The sequence below is a fragment of the Carya illinoinensis genome, chromosome 3, assembly GCF_018687715.1.
Source record: "Carya illinoinensis cultivar Pawnee chromosome 3, C.illinoinensisPawnee_v1, whole genome shotgun sequence".
Classification (NCBI taxonomy): domain Eukaryota; kingdom Viridiplantae; phylum Streptophyta; class Magnoliopsida; order Fagales; family Juglandaceae; genus Carya; species Carya illinoinensis.
In genome coordinates, this window is record NC_056754.1 from 50933956 (window position 1) to 50945679 (window position 11724).

Here is an 11724-nt window from a genome sequence, read left to right on the forward strand (position 1 = left end):
CTATGCCTCCTCACCCATAATGTCCACATATATTTGTAGTTTGAGTTGGGCAAGTAGTTCATTAGAATTGTACATCTAACACTATAAAACATGAAAACTGTTTAATGCATGTAGTTTTTTGGATTTTGCATGTAACAAATTATAAAACATCATGTTAGAATGTCGTTGTCATCATCATCATCATCATCAATGTCTTCTTTGGGACAACCACATTGCTTTTGTAAGGTCGAAGCGACATTGAGATACTCGAATACTACAAAAAATCCAAGACGACCCTTATTAGAGTGTCCAAAATACAACACAGAGGTAACTACATTTGTACATCTAACATTTTTAAATTATTGTGATGAATATGTTGTACATCTAATATTTTTTATATATGTATAAAATGTTTTGGGATTACCATACTGTAAATTCTTCAAGTGGATAGATACTAATCAAGAGATTGAGTTCTAACTTTGAGAAAGAAACAATAAACTGTTAAGGAATGAGAAAGAGCTTGAGAAGAAACTGGACGATGTGGAAAAGACGAAAACCGAGCTCCGTAAAAGAGTAGATTATGTTGAGAAGAGAGAGATGGTGGTATCCAATAGAGAGATGGTGCTTTTGGAAAAAGAAACTGAATTGAGACGTGGACACACACTACTTCGGGCGTATTGGACTTTTTTATTTGTAGTTGCATGTTACTTGGTAATGTCTAAGTAATTGCTGGCTAGTGTTAGTATCTAAGTATTGGACTCTGTAATTTATTAGATGATAGTGGGTATATGTATATATTTCAAGAAAAAAAAATAATTGTACATTTTAAGAATCAGAATGTACATTGAGCAAATTGTATAGACTGTATATTTTATTATTTAATCATCTGAATTGCATTGTTTGGAAGAGACAACCTATCTCATCTTCAAAACTGTTGTTTCTAACATTTTTTGGACAATTTCTCGATTTATAACATCAAATGTTTTGTTTTTTTCTTGTTTGTTTAGGCTTTAAGGAATTATCATAATGCTCCGGCTGTAGGGCAGACTACTCACGTTTTTAACAACGTATGGACCAAAAAAACCCATGTCACCCTTTGGATTACAAAATTATGATACCCTTTTCATACAATTTTGATAGGAAAATCATTTAAATCATGTCAGTCATGAGTGTAGAGTGTATGCATTGAACATGCTTCCTACGAAATATAAACATGATGCTCATTATTTTGTGAGGTCTAAATCATCAAGCAAATGACCTCAGATCTGCCTAGAAAGTGAGAGGTGGTTGAGGACCCCTCAAGTGGTTTTAAACTGTAAATATCAAATCATACACTTCTCCACACAAATAAGCAAGCAAAAACATGAAGAATACTAAGCACATATTGATGCTATTATAGTGCTCCCAGTGACCAACTGATGTAGAAGAAACTTCATATAACAAACTAATAGGCACACCATCCAACCTGAACTTAATTCTTGTATCACATTCAATAAATGTCTCCCATGGAAAATTCCAATACACATTTGAATTTCAACAAATACATTAAATACATAAAACTGGATACACATTACATAATACTAAAAATTATAGATCGAATCATATCATTATAGCGATTGTGATTAATCCAACCCAAAGTCCATCGATTGTGATCCATCCAACCCAATTTGTATCTATAAATAATAAAATCCAAATATTAATGTCATGTCGATATTTAGCATTAAAATATATAAAAAAAAAGTTGGGATACACTTACACTTTCTTAACTTTGAATCACTGTTCCTCAGATCTGAGTTTCACTAATGTCAAAAGCTGTGCTTTCTAAAACGGCTTGGTTAGAAATACTCGTAAAAACTCGACAAAATTTAGAATTCAAATATAAACATGTACATATAAATATACCTGCACGTGTCCAACATTGGCCATATCCATCTCTGAATAGCCAAATAAAGATCTCTATGTGTTTAAAATGGGTGTATCTCCTCCATCTCCCTAATAATCAAATAACAAATAAGAACAATAAATTGTCATATCCTTTCTTGTAAAATATAAATAAAAATGTCATATTAAATAGATGCACCTATTTGCGTTTCCCCTTTCCTGATACTTTTTTCGCTTTTACTTTCGCTTTACTTTTTTCAAAATCTTTCTCCACCCTGGATGCTCTTCTCAGATTTGGGAGTCTGTCTTTCCTACGCACAACATGTGGACTGCGTACTTGTCCAAAACCACCAATAGTAGTTGCATCCCCTATTGTACAACCAACATTAGAACCCATTTGGGTCATTAATGGGGGTTCTTGGTTGACACGATACAACTCAATCACTGCATATAACTTAGCTTTTACATCCTGAGTATGCTTTTTCAAAGCCACTGCAAGAGTAATCATTTGATAACAAATATTCAACATCTCTAAATATCTATTAGAATCTGCTCGTTCCCCTGTATCAAGCTATTGTGGATCAACGTGTATTGCCTTTTGATATCCTTCTTCCATCAATCTAAAATGTATTTATCTGACAAAAATATAATCTCGTTATATCTAAATATGGCCAAAATATGCTTACACAGTATCCTCTTCATTTGAAATAATCCACAATAACACTTTGCTGCTGAATCTTCTTCGCTAAAGTCCACATAATATGTAACCAGCTTAGTGAACTCTGCCAAATGAACTCCATCCTTTACAAGATAGGTCTTTAATGCACCATCACTCTTATGTAATTTTGGATTCATATCGATCGTGCCGGCAATTTGCTGTTGTACTTCCTTGAATTTAGAATTCGTGTACAAATCTTGAAACCTCTTCTCAATTGGAGATCTAAATATGCAGGGGGTTGTGATACTAAATGAGTGGAAATCTATAGCATTTTCATTCTCAATTTTTTTTAAATGCATTATTAAACTGGTCGACAAACTCTTTCAAGTTCATTTTAGCATGAACATATCCATAAAAAAAGGCATTTATGCTCTCGCTCCGCCGTTGTACTCATTCCAACCCAAAAGTAGTCTTTCAAGAATGCTGGAATCCAATGCTCACAGAGTATAGACTTTGCAACTACGCATTCTCATGCAAATTGCATGTGGTAATTAATTGATCCCAACTTATCTCAAACTCTTCAACACTTTGGCTATCATACACACATTTCATCAATGAATTTTTCATTCCAGTTTTGTAGGAACCCTATGAGCCAAGCTTTTCGGTGACTTTCTTCAGTATATACCACAGGCAAAATCTATGTCGGGTATTTGGAAAAATAATAACTATTGCATTTTTCATCGCTCTATCTTGGTCAGTGATAATAGCTTTAGGAGGTATACCATCTATACACTACAACCAAGTCTAGAATAACCACACAAAAGTCTTCATATCCTCACTAGAAATCAGGCATACTCTCAAAAGAATTGACTGCCCATGGTGGTTTACACCAACAAATGGTGCAAACGACATCCCATATCTACTCGTCAAGTATGTGGTGTCGAATGTGACCACATCACCAAATATTGGTAGACTGCTCTACTACGAGGGTCTGCCCAGAATACATTCTTTAACCGCCCTCATCATCTAAATTCATCAATGCAAAAAACTTAAGATTTTTGTACTGCATCCTACAAAAATACTCTCTAAGTGCAACAGTACTACCTGCACCAAACCGTAGATGTCTTGCATTTTCGATGTAGTTACGACAATCTTTTTCCAAAAGTGGAAGGTTCTCGAATCCACCCGCGCAAACATCAAGAGATCCAAAGCTCTTGTTCATTCGGACACCAGCCATATCATTTGTATCTATCTCTTTTTACAACATCACTCATTTCTGTATTACATCGAAAGAAGCGGGATTTCCTTGGACTGAGGCCGTAGTTATGGATATTATGAACTGTAGTCAACCGACATTTTCCATCAGATTTGAAGGCATTAATCTTTGCCTTACATTCTGTCTTTCCTGTTGGACGTGGGTTGGTGACATTGAAAGTCCTATTACGGTTCCCACCACGACACATACCACACAGTCTCATCTTCTCCCATTTCAGTCCTTTTTGTCATCACCCCAAACCCCAATTTCTTACCATAATTCTTATAATAACTCAATAAATCTTCAAGGGAATTAAACTCAATCCCCGACTTTGGCTCATCAATCATATCATCACCATTGATTCCAACATTCTCATATGTCCCAACACTAGAATCCTTGGATTCCTGTGGATTTGGTCTATCCTCATTAATTTCTTCAACTATAGAGTGTACATGGCACTTCAATTGGAGGTTCCATGTTATGTGGAAATGGGTAACCAGCATTTGGCAGAAATCCCTGTGACCACGCAGGCACTTCTCCATAGTAAGCATGCATGTAATTTGGGCTTTCTTGACAAGTTGATGGTATGTCCTAACATGTTATTGGATAAAGTTATTGATGTATTTTAGAAATAAATATCAATTCAACACATTCTAATGTTAACGATCTATTAAATGATATAACATACTGCGGATAGGAGATTTGAGCTACATGGTGTTAACGTAGATGGGTGTTCTTTCCAGTTTCCCATGCTGAGAGGGAGCCAATTGCAAATACTGAATCTAAAGAGTAAAAATGCAAATAATTGAGCAATGAAATACAACAGATATAGATATTCCTCCAAAGAAATGTAGGAGTATTCTAACCACAATAATAAATTAGAAAACATACTTATATTCTGATCATAAAGGCCTGACTTTAAAAAATTTAAATAAAATTAATTTCATGAAAATTATAATAATGATATGAGATAAAACACTTTTATTATTCAAATGAAGCCTAAATAAAAGTGTATCGATTTTTGGCTCCAACAGCTATCACCACCTTTGACACTGCCTTCCTTATAGCATTGTTAATGAATTATGCATACGTAAAGGATACTTTTGATGAATGTAAGATAAATTTAGATTTTAGCTATTTTATTCACACAAGTCTCCACATTGAAATCGCTATTTTTTCATTATATAACAATAAAATAATATAAGTTAAATTTGATTTTAACTATTCACATCAAATCTCCATATTGGATAATCCATTTATTATACACGGAAATCCTATAAAGCACTTAAGCCATGGCACTTTTTAAGTACTCCAAAATGAAAAGGATGGTTATGTAATCATCCCCTTATCTGGCTCGGGTAGACCCCAATTTTTCTATTTCTTTAATGGCAGGTAAAAATGAATTCCATTTTAGAGTAGTTGGCAATGATCATGCTTTTCCTATTATTATTTATCAAATGCTTTCATGGCATGTTATTGATTACTTTAACAAAAGGTAAGAAACACCCCAAGTAGCAGAGAGAAGAGGTGAGAGATCTGACCAATGCTTCCTGGGGACCATAAAAATCAGAAAATCAAAAGCTTCTTCTCCCCACAAGGTCGAGCATGAGAAGATCCCAAAAAGTAATACAAAACGAAATGTTGTTTCTCTCAAATCTTACAGCTTCTTACTATATTACATTAACTCAAACTACTCCTAAACCCCATTAAGGAAAATGTGTTTAAACAAATGAAAAAAAGTTCATTTGCATGCTGGACTACAGTTATCTTTGCTTTTAAAGAACATTTCATGCCTTGGTTACTGCAGATATCCTTGCTTTTAATCTTGTGGTAACACAAGGCTCACTGATTTGGGTGCTCCTAATTGTTTTATTTTAATGTTCCCCCAATGCAAGAGGCTAGGGAGGAAGGAAACTTCTCTCTTCAATGTGGAGAATCCCATTTGCATTATGTCCCATGATATCTTTCTTTTTTGAAGAATCTTTGGGGCACAATTCAATACGTGGAAATAAATTTTTTTTTTTTTCTCTCTCAAAGAAAAACAAAGGATATTCATGGTTGTAGTTTGATGGATAAAATGTGATGGTCTAATGGGAGTTCATGTAAGCATTAGAACATATAGAAGAATCTGAATTAACTTTTCATTATCTTGTTGAATTTTTTTGGTCCTCGATAGAATAGCACAACCAACAAGTAATCTCTAAGATGCTTTGGGTGTTCTCTTTAGTCATGCACCTCTGTAGTATATTACTTACATAAGAAAGCATAGATCCATCTATGTGGTTTCAAAACTGTACCAAATATAATGCAGATTGATGGAAGAAAGTGTAATTTGTGTCATTGTAACTCTAGCACGGGTCTCTCTGTGGGCCACTTTATGCAGCTTTAGGTTCTAAGGTAAAGAGGTCTTAGTTAAAAAAATAAAATAAAATAATCTTATATTTTAAGTCAAAATCCGCAGCAACATAAACTCATAGGCTAGAATAAGAAAGTATTGTTGCTTTGATTCCTTCTATAAATATAATGGATCTTAAAACACATTGTGCAATGATAAAGTAGCATAACTTGAACAAATAGCAGCCAATAAACGTGGGTCCTCCTCTCACTAGGGATCAAGATAAACTCAAATGAAAATTTCAGTTCAATGCAGTCATTTGTGAAATTTTAGCATATCTAGCTACTGGATCTAACTGCTTCAGAGGATGAGATATCTTAGTAGCAAATGGACCAATCGCCCCCTACAACAATGATCGTGACTCGGCGCTCTCTCACCCACAACTCGCAACTCAGAGATTTGCCCTATCCCAAAACGGCAACTGCAACAACCGGACGAGGAGAAGTACAACGTAGCGGAGTGGCTCAGACAAAATGGAAGACACCCACGCAAATGGAAGAAACATATTTCAATTCCCGCTTTCTTCTCTTTTGTTTTTTTAATAAGTCTGCTAATGTGGCATATTCAATAGGGGCCGCGGCGCAGATGCAACCCCAGTCGCCCCTAGAACTATTGATATAAATATAGTAATATGAATTAACTATAATTCTTACTTAATACTTTATATAAATTGTAGTGTAGTAAGTGTGGCCTTACCGGCCAATACAAGAGTCCGAGAATGTGAGACATTTATATTGCAGTGTGGCCTTACCGGTCAATACAAGAGTCCGAGAATGTGAGACATTTATATTGCATTGGCCTCCTATATATATAAAGACCACCTACTACACTACTACACTACAACTTGTTATTAATTTTTAAATTATGGTCATATCTACAATTTAAATTTACAATTTGGACTTAAAAAAAAATGAAAGTGTTTTTGTCACTTTTGGGCCCAAAAATAATATTTGGGCCTAGTGGGCCATAAACTATTGGATTGGGCTGGGGGCGGGGCGGTTGAGGGGTCCGCCCCCGCCCATGCGGGTATCACCCCTAGAGCTGTAAACAAGTAAAAGATTTATGTTAAAGGCAAACAGCAAATGTAAATAATGCTCACATTGTCAAGCAATCAGTTGGAGATAAGCAACTAAAGTGAATGAACATTCTCGTACATTAAGCTTATTTGTTTGCGGTACACTTTTAGGAAACTGAAGTGGGGCACCAAAAACCAGGACTGGGGTTCAGCATCTCTACAGTCTACAGGCAAGAATTTGATATCCTCCATAGACAACCTGCGGTTTTACTTGAGTTGAACCTTTTTTTTTGCACGATATATGGCTCATCTATCTTTGCATGTATCGAATGACTGTATCAGACCGTCCGTCTGATATATGGCTCAAGTCACCCCAGGGCATCCTTCAGCTTAAAGATCCCAGAAGCCAGAGTGTTGCACTTTATTATATCATGGCAACGAATTGAACAGGGTCATTAAGATCTATGTCCCCATATAAAACCACCAAAGGTACTTCCTCCCCTTCTTTCATTCAGCGTGATAAGAAACGCTTATAAGACGGTTAGATTCTCAGCAACATCTCTGTCATGTCTAATTTCCTTGCCAATCTATAGGAAATTCAACAAAATTTCGAAGTCTGCCAATTGATAAAAATTTGGTAAGCTTCAAGAAACCAAACTTCATCTCTAGCAACATATACGAGATACTACAATGCATTACAGATGTAACACAGAGACCACATACCTTCAGGCTTCAAGATATCAAGAACTCAATGGAAGAATCTCCTTCGACATCGGGCTGATCCGAGCTCCTCATACTCAGATTTAGTTACACACATTGCTTCAAAATCGGGACTAGATGCCAAAAGTGATCCCCCACGCCAGACACCTAGTATGGGACTGAACAAGCATCACAAAGTTTTAAGCCCATGGGATGCAGTAGAATGTTTGAAAACAAAATACGTAATTTACGAGAAAAATTTACTTTTCTTGAGTTGTTATCTTCACTTGGTAGTCATCAGGGACAAGAGGCCGAAGCTCCTTCTCTCTGCAATTTGATAAAGCAATAATATAAAAACTCAAGTCTGAATTTGCTTCCAAAAAAATAAATTCAAGTCTAAATAAAGCTTTAATAGTAATTTTGACTATAAATCACATGTAAAAAAATTGACTAAAATGAAATGGCAGAGTGATTAGAAGTTACAATCTCTCAGCAAATCGAGGAAATAGCGTACTTCCACCTGTTAAAATAATGCTGTCCAAACACAAAATTTAAGCACAGACATTGGTATTGAATTGATATATTTAACATAATTAGCATAGAGTCCAAGAGTTTGGAAAAAAAATACCTTTCATAGAGTATAGGGTGAAGATGAGGATGGCAAGAATTGACAGCTCGAACAATGCACTCTGCTAGCCCAGCCTGGTTCATTCCTGCATAAACGGCTTCAAGTCAGACAATTTATAAAAGTACCTCAAAAAGGAGGGAATCGGCAGAAGTTATTAAGATTTTGTTTCTCACTAGATTTCACAACATTTCCAAAATGTTCCAATCAATTTCTTTCCAATTTTATTCCTTGGAGGACATGTAACAACTTGAAGAAGTTGAAGAATCAACTTGAGGAAGCATGTAACTATTGAAGAAAACCCGCCACAACTTAGTAAAGAAAACCCTAGTTTTTCTTTGATAGTAACTACCTTGATTCTAATGTTTACATCAAATTATTCAATAAGTTCAAGGTCTTCTATACCTCCAATCTCATGTATAACAAATGAAGAAGAATACAATTTCCCAGAAGTAAATCCAGATTTACAAGATTGGAAGATCCCCCAAACTCCAACCAAAGAATCTACAAAACAAGCTTTTCACCATTCTCATTCTCATGTGATAACAATGTTAAAATTGTTTAACAAGTTTATGCTTTGAACAAAGAAGACGAGACAGAGCCTTTTCGTGTAAAATCAAGGTAATAACAAACCTAGACCATGAACAGAAAAACTGAATGAAATCTTATCATAGATAATTACCCAGAAATCTAACAAAAGCTAAATTCTACAAAAACAAAAACTTTGCTTCACAAGTCAAACAGAAAACCCCCTAAAAATATGGTTCATAACTGCAGGTATTGTACGACTATACAGACCCAGATCCGCAGGATGGAAGAGCATCTCTGGGACAAGGAAGCGCTCATTTGTCAAGTCAAACTCCTGCACAAAGTAAAGAAATATTTAAAATCAGTAAAAATAGACACGAAGTGGCTGCTTCAAGAAAATGGGATGCACCAGTACATTTTTGGTTAAATCAATTCTCTTTCTGTCCTCAGGCTTCTCTGTAACCTCAATGTGGTCCATATCCACCTTAGCTCCTAAGTTTGAAGTTAGAGCCCCATCTGTCAGCGACAGGTATCTCTGTGCTTGGTCCGGGTCCTTGACAAAGCCCTTGGTGTGCGTAACACCGTCTGGAAGCACGTAAGTGCACCTCAACAAGTTTTTCTTCCCGGGCTTCCTATAGGAAATGAAAATTCAAATAAAATACTCTAAGCTACACAATATTTCAAAAATACGGAACTTAGAAATCGGAGGAGTGCCTGAGCTAGTAATAACCTTGCGACGCCTAGGTCACGCGCGACGTCAAGGGAGACGAAGCAGAGCTTCTCTTTGACATCGTCCATCAAGAAGGTCTCGTCCATGACGTTTACGGAGCGGTAGGAGACGAGCTCCTTGAGGTAATTGGTGAGAGCTTTGCCTCCGAGGTCGATACGTTTTACGGCGTAGTTGAGGGTGAAGTTCTGGAACACGGGGGCAGCGTGGGTGAAGGAGAACCCACAGTCAACCACGAGGCTGCACTGAGCCGCACCCCTCGAGACGACGTGGCGGCGGCTGGTTTCGTAGATGTGGGCCAGGGAGGGGGAGTCGGCGACGTAAAGGGCTGAAAAGTTGAAGTCCTCGAAGACGAGCTCGTCCGTGGCTCGTTGGATGGAGGGCAAGGCGAAGAGGGGCTCGGTCAGTAGCAGTGAGGACTGAGAGGGGCTGATATGGAGGAGGGAGTTAAAGAGGTGAGCCCAGATATCTCGCTGGAGGTCAGGGTTGATGAGGTAGCCGCGGTCGAGGGGACGACGCACAGCGGCGGAGGTGAGGTCCAGTGGGTCTTCGGAGGAGGCGGCTATGGTGGGGGAGGGGTGGAGCCATTTCTTGGAGGAAAGGGGGCGGAGGAGGCAGTTGGGGAGGACGGTGGATGGGTCGCGTTCGCCGCCGAGACCGGCCTTGATAAGGCCACCGCCATTGTCGAGAACGACGACCACGTTCGACATGTCTCCCGGGAAGGCGTTAGAATGGGATTGGTACTGGATTTTATGCATTTGCTCGGGGCGACTCTAGGACTCTCGGAGTAATTCTTTTAAGATTTTGCCAAAAGTAAATAAGTAATGTTGTATGTCAGGACAAAAAACTATGATTAGATTAAAAAACTATGAGTCTTTTAATCTTATATTATATAATTAAAATTATGTGACATAATCCATTAAACTTATTACTATAAAACAAAAAAAGATGATTCATAGAGCCCATTCGACAGCACTAATGTTCTCAAATATTCTCATGTATTTTATTTTTAAACATTAAATCTCATTTAATTACACAATATAGATAAAGTGAGATAATTTATTTTTTTTTAACCAAATCAGCCCTAACTCAAACATAAAATTTGATATTCAAACATAAAATTCTCAATATCAAATTTGAACTTTCCCGTATAACCTTTATCTAATCATTATAATTTTCTAAATTCTCAAATAAAATATAAAAAATTATACTATTTTTTCAAATTAAAAAAAAATTATATTTAAATAATATTTTATTTTATAATATTTTCATTCAATATTTTCTCTCTCATTTTTCAAAATTTAATATAACATCCCAACTTAAATATTATGTGTATGCAAAGACTATGAATGGAGAATGTTGCTGATGAAAGTTTGATAATCCCTGGGGATGTATCTCTTACTTTTGACAATAGGATTCCCAGAAGGATTTAAGTTGAGCTTCCTTCTTGTGGGCAAAAGAAAAAATCTTTAATAATTGCGAGGCTAGAAACAACCTTTTTTTTTCCTTGGCTAGAAGATGATATTTTTTTTTTCTTTTATAAGTGTGATAAATTTAAGGATAATGCTTCGGAAAAAAGCTTTTAAAGCATTTTTTTCATTTTTTGCTTTTTTACAACATTTTTTGTGCATTTTTTTAAATACAAAAATATAAACAAACACAAATGCTAGGAGAAAAAAAAAAAAAAACCACATTTCGATACACATAATCGATACAAATCCTCGGTAGTTCTATCATCTTCCTAAGTTCAATTAAGAAACAAAAGAAGAAAAAGAAAAAGGATCATTATACTACCATTGTGGACTGGCTGGGGGTGGGGGTGGTGTTTATATTAAATGAAGGCACGCTAGAGCTGATCTACCAGAAGAGAGGGTTGCACTTGCACCACACATCCGCGTGCAAATTTGCCAATTTCTTATTGGTATAAACAGTATTAGGAAGTCAATTAGTCACAGAAGATTA

At 36.3% G+C, this 11724-nt stretch overlaps 1 protein-coding gene across 2 annotated transcripts; it reads right to left on the minus strand.

The window, feature by feature from the left end:
- Positions 1-7251: 7251 nt before the first annotated feature.
- LOC122305157 (actin-related protein 6) lies at positions 7252-10560 on the minus strand. 2 transcript variants are annotated; one of them, XM_043117499.1, is made up of 8 exons: positions 9766-10559; positions 9451-9667; positions 9306-9369; positions 8511-8595; positions 8366-8416; positions 8147-8209; positions 7907-8061; positions 7252-7799 (listed from the first exon to the last, which is right to left on the minus strand). In XM_043117499.1, the coding sequence occupies exons 1-7, from the start codon at positions 10518-10520 to the stop codon at positions 7932-7934; spliced, it is 1365 nt and encodes a 454-aa protein (XP_042973433.1). In that variant the 5' UTR covers positions 10521-10559; the 3' UTR covers positions 7252-7799; positions 7907-7931. The 2 variants fall into 2 exon arrangements, with proteins under 2 accessions (XP_042973433.1, XP_042973434.1); XM_043117500.1 differs by lacking the exon at positions 8366-8416 and having other exon boundaries at positions 9766-10560.
- Positions 10561-11724: the final 1164 nt, after the last annotated feature.